Here is a 15,724-nt window from a genome sequence, read left to right on the forward strand (position 1 = left end):
ATTAAAAGGCTTGGATATTCCATTTCCTTGGACTTTTGGGGATTTATGAACAATTTGTTTTGGACAATTTCACCGAAGCGGATAAAGGGAAGATTTTGAAGGTAAGTAATTATCCTAAATCAGCACCGCCCTACAACTAGATTACAGTTTTATGACTGTTAAAAATCATATTATGCTTTGTGGGTGAGCTTAATGGAATTCCTAAGGTCTAAGCTTTCCAACGATGTGCCGCATGACTGTATATTTTGAAGATTTAATGCTTCAAAGTTACAATGACGTAACGCAGCTTCACGTGCAAGGGAGGGGGTGTACTGTACGGCACAACGTTCCTTATCAGGTTAATATTTCAAGTTTAATTTCAGAAAAGCAACCGTTACATTTCAAGGTAAGAATGAAACTACAATGATTGTATGTCTTAAGAAATAAATCTTAATTTTCTAATGTATTTTCACTGAAATGTGAGAACCTTGATGACGTATGCGGTCGAGCAACGCGACTTCCGGAGAACGCACCTGAAAACATGTCCGGGACGTGTCCGGCGGAACTGGCACGAATGGCCACCCTATCTGTACACTGCAAAAAATTATTTTCAAGTAAATTTTTTAGTAAAATCTTGATGAGCAAAACGACCCAAGAAAATAAGTCTAGTTTTTAGACAAAAATGTCAAATTTAAGTGATTTTGAGCATAAAACACGCAAAAAAAATCTGCCAATGGGGTAAGCTAACTTTTCTTGAATTTAGTGTTTAAGAAAAACTTTCTGATTTTTTGTTGCTTGTTTTATGCACAAAATCACTTAAATTTGACATTTTTGGTCTAAAAACTAGACTTTTTTCTTGGGTCATTTTGCTCATAAAGAAAAAGCATCTTAATTTAAGAATTTTTAGATATTTTTACTGAAAACAAGACAAAAATACTAAGAATTTGTTTTCTTGAAAATCATTTTTGCAGTGTAGGGCAGAATTTGTGTTTTATTATACATGTTACTTTGTAAAATCTCATTATGAGATTTGGAGCATCAAAGTTTGATGTCACTTTAATTGTAACTTCATGCGTGTCCTTATTATTAAAGATCAAGGTTATTTTCACAGAACGTTCTTTACATTACATACCAGGATTATTTTACATAGAAAAATCCCCAAAAAACGACTTTAGCTGTGTTTTCATTTATTATGTTGTAAAAAACAACATCATTTAGGTTCATAAACAGCCAGTTGGGGTTTCATTTCATAGCATAATAAAAGCAGTGGATACCTGCATCCTACTCTTTACCCACAGCCCCTCCCCTCTCCTTATACCACAGCTCAGCGTCACCACACGCACAAAATGGCCGTCCCACACAGCGTCAGACCAATCAGAGGCCGAGATATTTATAACTAGGTGTAAAAGCTTTAGGGTTTGCCTGGCAACAGTAACAAGGCGCACAGATCGCGTGAGTACGCGCAGGCAAACCTCAGGCAAGTCAGCAAACAAACACCTAACATTACTCAACAATAAAGTCAGTTTTGTTACTGCTAGCACACCTATGAATATCCCAAAACGACTTAAAATGTTAAGAAAACGACTTTGCAATGATTTACACGAACAAAACCGAGCAACAACGTAACGACGTTGTCATAATGGCACGAGCAACGAATCATTTCATAATGATTACATCATTCATTCGGAATAGGTTAACGTCATTTAAGTAACTCAGTAAACACTTAAATATGTAATTTATTAATACAAACAGAATGACTTACCATCGCTTGTTCAATTTTGTTGTCTATGGCCACAACACTGGCACCAGACGAGCTGTGGGGGAAAAAAAGGAGAATGGTCACTTCACAGAATTAAAATGATACTTTGATTAAAAGACACGTGTACATAGCATTAATACACATTACAATGCTTTCTCTGGAAATTTCTAGCGCGTTTATATCTCACGACTTTAAACAAAGTATAAACAACAGGACAGATGTAGGATTATAAAGCATTTTTTGGAAGTGACTGAAATAGCAGGAAAACAGGGTAACGTTAAGTGCGTCTGTTTCCTACCCACCAAAAGCCAGCAAATAAAACATCCGTTTAACAACACAAAAGACGCACTGCCTAAATAAACAGCACTTATGTTTCATATAAGCTCTATTGTGCACTGTATATAACGTTAGGTTGGTTGCAGGACAGAAAAGCTCAACCGTTGTTATCCTCCAACGCGATGTTTTAGCGCCTACATAACAACCCTGACACATTACCTATTGTCGAGCTTGACAGAAGTCTCGGTCCCCAGCAACGATGACAGGAAAGATATTGAAAAATTTCTAAGCTGACAAACACCAAGATCCATCGCCACGGAATAGCATGGGGAATTCATGCTATTTCATCCATAGGAAATCGAGCACAAACGCGAATGTGTGTCCTTTCTGCTGTCTTCTTGTATATTACATCCTTTGTACGCGTTTGCAAAAAAATATGATGCGGTGAGCGCTCGGCTCTCCGGCAGAAACGCTCCCTTTATCAAGAGACCGTACATCCAGTGCCGCAGCACAAAGAAACTCCAAGGTCAGCTCATCTCTGCGCTGGTGAATATCTGCAGCCTGCGGTATTTACATAATTTATCTCACGCAGCACTGCGCACCATGGATTGGTCGACAGGGAGCTTCATTTGAATAATCTATGCAGTGACGCCCATTTTTAACGCTCTTCCGACTCTGTCCGCATAATTTATTCAAACACGAATTTCCTTACGAGTCAACCGGTTTAAGCGAGCTCGATGTTATTTTCTTCAAACGTCAAAAAGATCAACAACACGAGCTTTTTAAAAGAACATTTACATTACATTTATAAACAGTCAAAAATGCCAAAGTGATTATTAATTCAAGATAATATGTTACAGCAAGCGTTTTTAAATGACATGCTAATAAAAATTAACCACCAAGTTAATAAAAACTATTATCTATGTTGTTTTTGAAGTATACATGCAAAAACTAATAGCTGGCAATGTTTTCGAGCACCGTGTTTAAATGTCGCCACCTGTCGTCAAACAACGGAACAGCAGTGGAGCGACAAGGATTCCCTTAAAGCAAAGTGGCTTTCAATCTCTACAGACACAGGGACACCCCATTTTTACCAACATAGAAACACAGCAATCAACAAAGGCTAAGATTTAAAGTATTTTCAATTTAAAAAATGATATCCATAGGCAGAAGCAATACCATATTTCTATATCACCAGGAGCATAACATGTTTCAACAAAAATTTTGCTTCTTATCACATGCAGCAAATACAACTACAGAGTATAATAAGAGATGATCAAACCAATTCTAAGATTCAGCTGATAACAAGAAATTTAAATCTTTATCATTTAGATTTATGCATTTGGCAGACGTCTTTATCCAAAGTGACTTGCACTTCATCAAAAGCCTTTTTTTTACATTTTTCCCTGAGGATTGAACCTATGACCTTTACACTTTAAACACTATACTCGTACCAACTAAGCTACAGGAGCATCGGTAACAACAAAAAGCATGATGTTTATCCTTATTGTGTATCGTGGCTACCGCTTCTAGGTTCATGGGCATAATGGAACAGACCAGGTGTATCAATAATCCCACCAGAATGGCAAACACAATGAAATAATATAATAGACCGGATGCTACGTGATGTACCTCATTAAATGTTCCCTTTGAAGGTGGACCAGAAGTTATGTCACATGACAGTTTAAAAAACAATTCAGTAAATCTGCTTTAAACCGTTTTAGGAAATGTGATAACCACACACTAACTCTTAACATTTACCCATCTATCCATCTACAGCCTGAAATGGTGACCAGATTCTGCAACAGCAGTTGAATCTAAAACCCATCTAAAATATATAACTAAACAAATTCAGTGAGATGTAATATAATAAGCAGTACTCTGCAAAACAGTGAATATTTCATAATCCAATTACATCACCTTTGCGGTTTCATCACATTGTTATGAATCATCATGTTATGCGGTTAAGGTTACACCGAATTTTCGAGTTGCTGTGAAGGTGTGTACCCACAAAGAATGAACGTTCTCGAAAAATGGTGGTGCAATAGCCAATGTGTAATTGCAGAGGTATGCTTTATCAATGTAACTGTGTATAATGGGTATATATTTGATAGACAGGTAATTTCCTGGCAGCTGAACGATGTCAACATCCTGCCTATGAACATACATTTTTTCAAAATGTATGCAAATGTTCAAAAGATTAGCGTGACTTAACGGATTAGTTCATTTAGTGGATTGTTTAAAAAGGGTTTGGGATTTACTGGTTACAATGGATCTTCTCTAGCTTTAAAGTGACACAAAAGCATTTGAAAAAAACTCCATAAGAATTGTGCAGCATATCCTTAGTGTTATGAAGGCATGTGAACATGTTTCTTGAAATACAAATCGAAATATAACCCATTATTTAATTTAACATCACAGTACAGGCACAAAAAATGCACACAGATAGAAGCAGGTCAAGACTTATCAAATAATGAATTATAATTTTAGTAATTTTTTTTTTACAACAAATCCACTGTATGCTTTAAGTACACTTATAGGGTACACTTCATATATACCATTAGTTCTGTGGAGATATTATATAATGCTTTTGCTTCCTTTTAAAGATTTGGATCTCAATCCTCTCCTACTGTATCCAGAACACATCATATTCATTTTGGTTCTTAAGAACAAAGAAATATGGAGTTTGAATGACATGAGGATGAGTAGATAATGATAATATTTTTATTTTTGGGTTCACCATTCCTTCAAAAGTACATGATCTTTAAAATCCCTTTATCTGAATGCTTAATTTTTTAAAATTAGTTTTACACACAAATATAATTGTGCCAACAAGAATAGATAGGAATTCATTTAATACTATTATTACACGGCACTCTAAAATGCTTGATTCTGATTGGCCAGTCACGATATTCCAAGGTATGTTATTCCGAGATAACAACCGCTTGAAACTAATAATATAAATATAATATTAAACAAAATTAAATATAAACGTGTCTTTTAATAACATATTATTAGAGCTGGGTATCGATTCAGATTTTCCTGATCGATTCGATTTCAATTCACAAGCTATCAAATCGATTTGAATTCGATTCTCGATCTGATTTTCGATTCCGATTCTCGGCTCAATTTTTATACTCGATTCTCGATTCAACTCAATAAATATAGATTATTAAGGGTGTCACGATTTCAATTTTAAATAGAAATCGATCAAAATTAAAGGCGGAGTCCACAATGTTTGAAAGCCAATGTTGATATTTGAAATCACCTAAACAAACACGCCCCTACCCCAATAGAATCTTGACCTTCTTTTAAAAGACCCGCCCCACACATACGCAACCCGGCAAGGATGTCGGTTAGTAGACACGCTCCTTACTTCTGATTGGCTATAAGTGTGTTTTGGTAGTCGGCCCGTCTCCTTTTCCAAAGCGTTTTTCAAACATCGTGGACTCCGCCTTTAAGTCACAACCTCGAACATCGAATTAAAAAATGGGATTGTCGATGCTGCCACGCAGAATGGCAGGAAAGAATCCTCTTTCTGCAAGCCCTCCCACATAAAGTTAAGCCCACAAACCCCCAGTCAAGGTGAAGCACGCAATGTGCATGTTAATGTGAAACTAAAATAATAATAATAAATAATAATGGCTTATCGTTTTTTGTCTTTAAAAAAAGTAAAAATTGACAATAGAATCGATTCGTGACCTTAGAATCGAAAATGTCATCGAATCGAGGATTTGGAGAATCGTGACACCCCTATAGATTATATAGAATATTATATTATATTAAAATATATTAGAATATAGGCTGAATGAATGAATGACAGGCTCGCCTCTCGCTCTTGGTAACATTGCGCAAGGCAAAAAAAGGTGACAAGTGAAGAAGACTAGGAATTAGAATAACATTAATCTTACGTTTAATGTTTGCAGAAATTAAATGGGAAAAATTTTTTTATTCGTGGCTTGTGAGAATTGACCACGGAAAATAAAAACGATTAATCGAAAAATCATCCCTAGACATGATATTTACAAATGATTAAACAAAATAGTGTTCGTAAACTTTGAACATCTTGTCTTATAAAACAAAAGAAAATGGGTTTTTCTTGCAAAAGGTCTGCATTCGTTAAAAATGAGCAAATAAAATATTTCAAATCAATATATTTAATGGTCCTTACCTTACTTATGATGTAAATAGCCGTGTAATAAGCGGGATAATGTACAGTCAGCAGGTTGTAACGTAAGGAATAATTGACGACGGGCCGTTAAATTATAAGAAAATAATGCACACCCAAGGTGGTAATGCAGTACGGCGAGAAGCGGAGTGCTGTTACACCGCGGGTGTGCATTATTTTCGAATAATTCAACGGACCGTTGTCAATTATTCCGCATATACCACAGTTACCAAAAACATTGCTCTGGTGTCTATTTTTAAGACATCTGACAAGTTAGGTGTGCGGTTTCCAGAAAAATAATCAACAGCCATGGAACATTTCTCAGCCAATCAGAATAAAGCATTCAATAGCACCGTGGTATATCGTGAAATAAGCCCCTTCAGTGTGATACAAGACCCTCCGCTAATTACACTGTCTAGGCTTATTTCTGCAATTACAACCTGTACATTATCCCTTATTTAAAAACTAATCGAGAGTAAACCCTAAAGACGCTGCTTGATAAAATGGCAAGAGAACATTTATGCAAATTCTAGGCAAAGAGTGACTACACTGAAGATGCTAAAATATAATAGTTTTGATTCATTTTCTATTTTTGGTTACAATTTAATTTCCTATCGCTACATTTGTTACCTAGTTTTCATGAGTTTACCATTATAATGAGCACAAGTAATGAGCAGGTGACACTAAACTTTTGAATGGAAGTGTTGGTTTAGTTCAGGATGGCTAAAAATTTTCAAATCAAGTTTTAACTTGTATCCAGTAAACAGATCACTTAAACTTATTAGGTTTAGCAGCACACCCAACGAAGGCTAAAATAAGAGTGTAAGCAGCTCAGAACACTGTTCCAAGATCTCTGACTGGAAGTGGATTTAAGCAATTAAAGAGTCCAAATATACCTGTGCTGTTTGTTACCCGACCTCACACTACCACCATTCAGAACTGAATCTGAATGTAACCTACTTCTTTCATATTAACCTTCTGATGCACAACTCAGGCCAATAACCTTAAGCTTAAATATTGCCTAAAAATATGATTACCTGCTTTGACCTGGATTACATTCTTTGCACAATATGTACTCGCATAATAAACATGAAAAACAAGTTCTTATTATCTTAGAACATGCATGATAGGGAAGGTTGTGTCCATACATCCAGTGTTCATGTCTACACAACAAAAAATTCATATAACATTTACACGGCCTCGTTTTTTCAATAAATACCAAATGAATGGGTGTTAAACGAATGTAAAAAAAAATCTAAGTCTAAGATCATGCAACTGCAATAAATTGATATTCACTATTTGAAGTACCACACGTGTCCAAACAAGGAAATTTTCATTAAATTACTAGATTAATCTCACAAATATGAAGCTCAAAAATAACAAACAAAGACTCTCTAACACATAGAGCCAAGCCAACAATACCATTTTATTCATAATATGTGATATATCTGTATAAATGTTTTATCTTTTCACAGTTTGAAGTATCCACAAACCATGAAAACAAAAACATCCAATCATAAATACTACATCATAAGACCACTGACTAACAAAAGCATACTCCTTTCACAGCTGTAAAACACACATTACCTTTTCCAATGTTGTTCTAACTCCCAGAACAAAAGCTTCATGGCCATTTCGTCTCGGCCTTGCACCCGGAGGACCGTTTCTCTCATTGATGTGTCAATCAGCAGTCCCCCCAAAACAGAACTTATTCCTCTATTCCCCTCTGGGTTCAAACACACGTACATGAGAACAAAGAGGCATAGCCACCAATTCCCCCTTTATCTTCTTCAGCAGTATTAAGACAAAAACATCAAAAAGCTGGGTGAGAGGTTGGCAGTCCTATCGCCACAGTTCTGCCGCTGTTGTGCATCTTACGGGAAGATTTGTAAATGACTGGGTGAAAACAAGAGTAAGGCTGTGATGTCACGTCACTGAATAGGTCAGGTGACTGTTACATAAACCAGGCAGCAGTGAAGATTAAAATATTCCCAGTGATCCCTACTCTCACGCATCCGTGCTCAAGGCCGGCGTCCACTCAAACCTTTTAAAAGCGATACCATAACTATCCCAATGTTGTTTTTTTGCTTTTCGCGGCATGCGCGCATTTCTTTCTTTGGAGAAAGCACACGGGCCCCCGCACTTGAGCCGGGACTTATCCTGTCACTTCCCATCAGTATTGCAGCCCGATTCATGCTTATTACATCCGCAGCTAGTGAAGCGTGCACACACGTCTCTCCAGGCTTAGGCTGCTCGTGGTGAAAAACAATATGGATCCCAACAATGGGAGGGATTTACCTGTTCAAATAAAACTCATTGATGGCTTTGAATTGTACAGAGGCTTCTGTGCTTGCGTGTCTTTCTGACTACAAACAGCTCATTGGCATTAAATACGCAGCCTTCGAACAGAACTCTCACAGCTTAGAGACTAAGCAAAAACTTCAGAATGTTTTAAGTTTAAATGTTATGGTCTAGTGTTTTATCATTCGTCATCTGAAAGTAGACTAGTTATGCCATTACATAATCGCCTCATCGTAAATAAGATAACTGATGATTGTACACTTTAAATTCCAATCATATATTATCCAAAATAAGAAATTTTAGGCAAATATAGAAATATGACAAATGTTTATCCTGCTGGTGCATAAAAAATATATTTGACCATCTAAGGTAATGTCTGAAACTACGTTCAATTCTACATTGGAATATGTTTATTTGTATTAAGCAAGTTTAAACAGCAAAAATAAACAAACATGACATTTTTAGCATGCATGTGTTGTTTGGGTAACACTTTACAATAAATTTGTATTTAGTAACAATCAGTTAATCCGCTGCACCATGACATAACATGAATAACTGTATTGACATTAAAGGCACAATGAAACAAAAGTAGTGATGGACTTATTTTCCCCGTCGTGAAGTGTAATAATATTATACATTATTATTATTATTATTATTATTATTATTATTAAGCTCACAGAAAAGAAATTTGTAAAAAAAAAAAACGCAATATCCCAAAAATACTTTTTTAAACAAGTTATTCAGTTTCAATTTTATTGTTACTTTAACCTTAACAGGAATTAATAAATGCTGAAAAACTATATTGTCTATATTGTTTGTTTATGCATTAACTAGGGCTGTTAATTTAACGCGTTAATAAAATTCATTAGTTATGGGTAAAAATGGATTGTGACTAAAGTTTATCATTTAACATGCTTTCAAGCCTTGCCAATTTATATATTTAAGCACAAGACACGAAATGTATCTCAATGCCGTGTTTACACACAGTTTAAGAAGTTTATGTGTTTGTGCACGACTGCGCGTATCTAAAGCCCATGCCAAGAAATACGCATCAAGGCTTCAGACAGAGCACAAATGCTACTGTATCCGAGCATGGGCATCAAAAATGTCGGTGGGTCCCCCAGAAAAAAAAACATTTACTAAAGTAGATGCCATTTTCTTGTATTCTGGTGCCTTTTAATTAAAAAAAATATTTTATAGCCTAAACATTTTGTTTACGTGGTGTGTCGCAGGAGTACAATGTGGTGACAAAAATATGAAATGGAGATAAAATTATATGGACTCAGAATGAGCCAAGTAGAATGGATTTGAGGAAGCAGCAGTGTGGAAATCAAAGCTGCAGCTGAAACGCAAAACAGAGTTTAATTTATTAGAGCATATCTCAAGTGGAATAGATTTCACTGATGGCGCTCTGACATGTGGACATATGCACTAAATTAGAGAAAAATTAAATTGGGTCCAATGTCATTGGTCCTAAAAAGTGTGGGTCTTTGAAATAACATAAAAATATGTTGATATAACTTTAAACTTAATTCAACTTCTGTACTTTAAATCACAGACCAACTTGAAAAACACATTTATTTTATTTAATTTGTGGGTAATTTCTCTATTTATATGCAAATATTTATGTGCGATTTAAAGTGAGTAATTGGATTAATTAATTGGCACATCATGTATTTAATTAGATTTTTTAAAAATGTATCGCTTGATAGCCCTAGCATTTACTATGCAAGCAATAATTGACGACATGCCGTTAAATTATTCGAAAATAATGCACACCCAAGGTGGTAATGTGGAGCATTATCTTCAAATAATTCAAAAGGACCGAAGTATATTATTCTGCTTATACCATAGTTAGCACTCTGATGGCTATTTTAAGACATTTGACAGGTCAGGTGTGCGTTTTACAGAAAATTAATCAACACCCATGGAATATTTCTCAACCAATCAGAATAAAGCATTCAACAGCCCCGTGGTTTAAAGTTTACTAATACAACCTTATTGTAAAGTGTTACCGTTGTTTGAAATCCTCACCTTTCTAATCTGAATCACATTTCTGGAATTTTGTTTCTCTCTACTGCTCTGACCTGGTGTCGATATTTGCATGTCAAGTTCTCTTACCATGTAAAACGCAAACACGTCAGACGTCACTGCCAAAGTTGTGGTGCTGTTGTTTGCAATGGCGGACATTAGGTGTGTTTGACGACTTTCGCTTGACGCATGTCATCAAAATACACCAAGAGCCATTTAAAGTCATACAGAGCAGTTAGCCCTCAAATTGCTTTTGTGGTACTTTGATGTCAAAACGTAATCGGTCTGTGCAGCAGGAAGTCAAACACAAACCCTTTTTGCAGTTTTTGGTGAAGAACAACCAACGCAGAATCATTGCTCCAGAAACCAATGCAGCAAGAAAATAAAAGAGGGCCACATGACTCTAACAGCTGTGATACAAATATTTTGGACCGTAAAGAGTCTAATTAAATTCTAACTGGACACAAAAATAATCATAATGTGGACTGAGAGTTTGAAAATAGTAAAAAAAACTGAACATCTGCATCATTGTGCATTATGAATGCAAAGCAGTTTGGGTTCAGTTTTTATACTGTACAATCCAAACATTTTTGGACATTACCAGTAAATAACTAGAAAACATTATGGCCATTTCTTGAACTATGTTTGTTGCATTACGTGTATGCTACAACCAACATAAAAGTGAAAAAGTTCTGTGACAAGCGTCCACCAACCATTTATAATCTAGACAGCCCTAGTCTGAAATCTGTGCATCCTCAATATTTACATGTAAAATAAGCTAACGTGATTTGAATAGCTTAGGAGACTCCCACAGAAAGACCAGCTGAAATGGAGACTGTTTAGACAGCTGTGTATAAGCTTCTGCTTGAGATGGAGGCTGCGTACAGAAGCCCTGCGGTCAGCACCTTTCTGAGACTCACGAGCCTTCAACGCCACAAAATTTATAGAATGGTCACGTTTAAAATAGGGTACTTAGTCAGGCAGTACGGTCTCCCAGCAACAGTAACCAATCATTCTTCAGTGCCTGTTACCTATCTGCAAGTGCAGATGCCATTCTCTGAATAGCCTTCTTCCTGACCCTAGTAGTAATTTTGCCTGATTTACTACGGTGAGACAAAACTGTCTTGTTTAATTGTCCACTGTGCACAGGAGCACTGTCATGATGGAATGGAACGGCATATCCAGTTTTACCCAAAATACTTGTCCATTACACAATTAATGCCCCTCTTAGAAGCAGGTGTAGCTTAAACAGTAATGTAACAACAGGGGCACAACATGGCAAACTAATTTCACATTAATGTCTGTTATAAATGTTAATTAAAAACAGATTATGCATTATGTAAGAACATCAGAGATTGAATAATATGCTTAAGACATGCTTTAATGAAACTCTGGGAGGCTGGTTTGAGAAGAACACACCATAAAGCCAAGGTATAGTGGGCAAATCAGCGGGATGGCATTGTGGTGTTTTAACATGGACAAATAAGGGCCACGCTGCGTGAGAGAAAGTGCCATTTCACCAATTGGGCTGACACCAGCAGGTTGCACAACAGAGCTCCATCCTGTATTCTCCAACATTACAGCACACACAGAATGGACTGGACAACCTCAGCAAGTTTCACTCCATGAGCAAGTAAAGAAGCATGTGAGAATAACCTCAGTGTGCATTTTGATGGTAGTGCTTTTCTACAAAACAATACCAGAGAGTTGACAAACATGATTTTACGATATGTGATTCAACAAAGTATATTTTTAGTAGCTCTACATGATAAATGGCATGCGGTGATTGTCATGCGAATCTCGTCAGTAAAGCCAGTTCCGTGATTAGTAGTAAAACGCCATCGCCTACTTTTAGATGGAGTGGCATTTACTACACAAATATGTAGTTGGACAACTATAGATACAACTGCTTTTTGTATCTGGTATGGAGTACCACAGGGTTGTGTGCTGGGCAGTAATTTTTTGTAAGGTAAACTAAACGGTCAGACTTTCTAACGCATTTGCATTTATGTAACTGTGCTCGTAATGAACATTGATAAAACAGGTACAAGTAATGTGGTACGAAACCTGGAATTAACAGAATTAGCCCAAAAGCAAAACTGAACTCAAAGATGTATTTTCCACTACAGAAGGCATAAAGGCCTGCAGCTAGAACAGTAGAAGCCTTCTTGCCCTGCCGCCGTTATACGCACCAAATCTGTACAGGTCCGCCCTTTCCCTTTGTCTGGAATCACTGTAGTCTTTATATAAAGCGACAGACAAGGCAGTGTCAAAACGTCAGACTCTTGGGAATTTATTCTGTGTTGTGTGAAACTTATAGCCTCCTTGCACGCAATATATTGTAGCATTGATGAATCCAAAGTCATTTGAAGAACACTTCAAAAGCAGTTCACAGTGCAGACAAACAGCCATTGAGATTGTGCGGTTAAGCTACAGTTCATTGAGGCTGATTGAGACAATAGCTGGGATGTAGGCGGTTTGAGGGGGGATATGAGAGGGGGTTGTTTACATTGTGTACAAATGTTCTTGATACAGGCGGTCAGTCAAGCACAAACATTACTTCCACGCGAGTTCCTACTGAGATTTTGGGACCTTACTGTACGTTTGCAGACACAGTCAAGACATGAGTTCTTTCACCATAAGTTAAAATATATGATCACCAAAATGATGCAAAAGGCAAGATAAAATATTTAATCCTACATAAACATAATCTTGGAAAAAAACAGCTGACCACAAGCGCCCAGCACCCCAAGTTGATATGGAGGAGTTCTAGCTTTTGCAACAATGCATTTTCTTTCCTCTGAAGCACTTTTTAAAATCAGGCATCTTTTAGCATAAGGAGATTGTTGATGCTTTGAGGCAGATGCATGATTCAGTTTCAACTTGAAAATAAGCACTGGGATTAGGAGGCAACTGATGATCTTGTATCCACCGTGTTGGAGAAGTTAAAAGGGGTATCTCTTTTACTGCACTTAGGAATACAATGTGTCTATTGCAACCTTATAGGATGTATAATGTATGTCTGTGTACATGTGTATGTGTGTGTGTGTACAGCATGGCACCAAAGCACACGGTTCTCAAATGAAGTAGGTTCAAGTTTACAGACTGAGCAACTACCCTGGTGTAACAAGAGATAACATATATGCCTTTCAAACTTAAAATGTATAACGTAACACTACAATCATACTAGTGGAGTATCATGTGCAATTGAGGATCAAACACATTCAACTCAAGTAATTTATTTTTAATAGCATTTTCATCTTAATAACATTGTATCACTATTTGAGGCAATGGTGGCTGTGATTAACTGGCTAATTTTGTGTTGTTTAAAGATTATATAATGAATTGTGTGATTTTGTTGTTACCTTTTCATTAAAGCCCTTTTCCCACAGAGATTATGGAAAATAAATGGAAAATCCCAGAACATTTACAGGACGTGTTTGTGTGAATGGGGTTTATGTAATGCTCAACAGAAACGACATAGGATAGTTACATTTACATCTCCTCAATTGTCCTCAGTGTCCAAAATCTGAATCTCAGCATCATGTTGGAAAGGGTCAAATATGCAGAAGATGCTGAAAAAACCAAGTGGTTGAACCAAATCTACATGGCGCCTATTCAGGCTTTAACAATCTCAACCACTTTGCTCTGCAGATATTGGAATCAGAATCAGTCAATAATAAAATCCCACACTGGTCGACCATCAATTTCGAATATTTCCATGTTTGGCATCTAAGGACATACCTTATGTAAATTACACACAACAGCCTAATACTCTACCGCCTCTGTGTTTTCTCTTTCGAATCTAAACTTCATTGCCTGTTTTTCTAGATTTACTGAGCTGACTCCCCCGCCTGCTCCCCTTCTCCATCTGCCATGTCAGTCTGTGATGAGCATTTCTCTTTCTGTTTTGCCCTAATTCTGAGAACCTATATGCTCAACGCTAACCGGCAGAATCCAGTTTGCTCTATGGAAAGGAGCGAGTCGTCAGGGCCAATGAGGTGGGAAGCATTCCAAACTGCTAAAAAAAATCAGAAGCATCTCTGGAGTCGTGTGCTGGCCTGTGTGAGCAATCACACCTGCAGCATCGCAGTAGATGCTCTACACGCTTGGCAGTGACTGAGTGAGCGAGTATACTGCCTATGGCCTGAGCTCCAGAGAGACACGTAGATATTTTGAGCCATGACACACAGCAGTTTTCACTCAGTAAATTCACTCTGGTGATGAGAACTCTGGCTCCAAATGTTAGACACAGCTACAAACAAAATAATACATAAATGTTTGGCTAATTTATATGTTTAATTGCATCCCGTTGGAGCCGATGGTGTAGTGGGCAGTGCTCTGACATATGGTGCAGATGCACTTTTGGCAAACCAAGTTCAAATCCTGGTCTGAGGTGCTTTGCCGATCCTGTACCCCTCTCTCCAACCTTTACTGTTCTGTCCTGTCCATATATAGTGTCTATTAATAAAAAGGCAAAAAAGACTTCCCAGCTTGTGGTCTGACACATTAAAATTAATGGCGCTTTTCCATTGCATAGTCGGGTCAGCTCACCTCACTTTGGCTTGTTTAGCTTTTCCATCGAGTTTAGGAACACTTCGGAGTGGGAGGGATTATAGGCGTGTCATTATATTTGCGCTGCCTACCGCTATGACATCATACAAGTGAGAGCGTTGTTGTACAGTCCCATACATACATTTATTTCTCAGTCCGCCTTAAAATTAAAATTCACCACCGCAAATCGATGTTTGCACATCGCGTTTATCACTACATCTGTCTCATGACAGTTTCTGTACAAACACCTGTGGCGTCAGTTGATGCGCTCCACTGAGCCTCATTTAAGTTGCAGTAAGCATATATGCGGAAGTGCACGTCGCGAATGTGCCGCCACAAACTGCAAGTCTGGAAAAAAACTGTTCTACAGTGTTTTCACGTCAGGCTTTGGTATCAGCTCGGGTCGCTTGGAACCCCAACCGAGGTGGTACTAAAAAAAAAGTATCTGGTACCACGTACTGCACCCAGTGGAAAAGCCCCCAAAAGTGGGCTGACCCGACCCAAGCCAAGCCGTGGGGTTAGTATGCAATGGCAAAGCGCCATAAGACAGGCAGCTTATGCTGGGCAGTAAGCCAATATCAACAGTTTGAGTAATTTATAATCATCATAATTGTATCTGATAAGCAAATTAAAAACAGAACTAATAACAAGTAACT

General features: G+C 37.3%; 1 protein-coding gene across 3 annotated transcripts in view; it reads right to left on the reverse strand.

Moving 5' to 3' along the window:
* tsc22d1 (TSC22 domain family, member 1) overlaps window positions 1–15,724 on the reverse strand; it is a 65,682-nt gene that overhangs the window by 1,704 nt on the left and 48,254 nt on the right. The window contains exons 1-2 of one of the 3 annotated variants that reach the window (XM_073854957.1): window positions 7,770–8,051; window positions 1,742–1,793 (exon numbers count right to left, since the gene is read on the reverse strand). In XM_073854957.1, the coding sequence (XP_073711058.1) occupies window positions 1,742–1,793; window positions 7,770–7,930 (213 nt within the window). In that variant the 5' untranslated portion in view covers window positions 7,931–8,051. Of the gene's footprint in view, window positions 1–1,741; window positions 1,794–2,233; window positions 2,570–7,769; window positions 8,052–15,724 lie in introns of those variants that run through there. The other 2 variants (XM_073854958.1, XM_055214612.2) reach the window with 2 other exon arrangements.

Source organism: Misgurnus anguillicaudatus, chromosome 17 (assembly GCF_027580225.2).
Source record: "Misgurnus anguillicaudatus chromosome 17, ASM2758022v2, whole genome shotgun sequence".
Classification (NCBI taxonomy): Eukaryota; Metazoa; Chordata; class Actinopteri; order Cypriniformes; family Cobitidae; genus Misgurnus; species Misgurnus anguillicaudatus.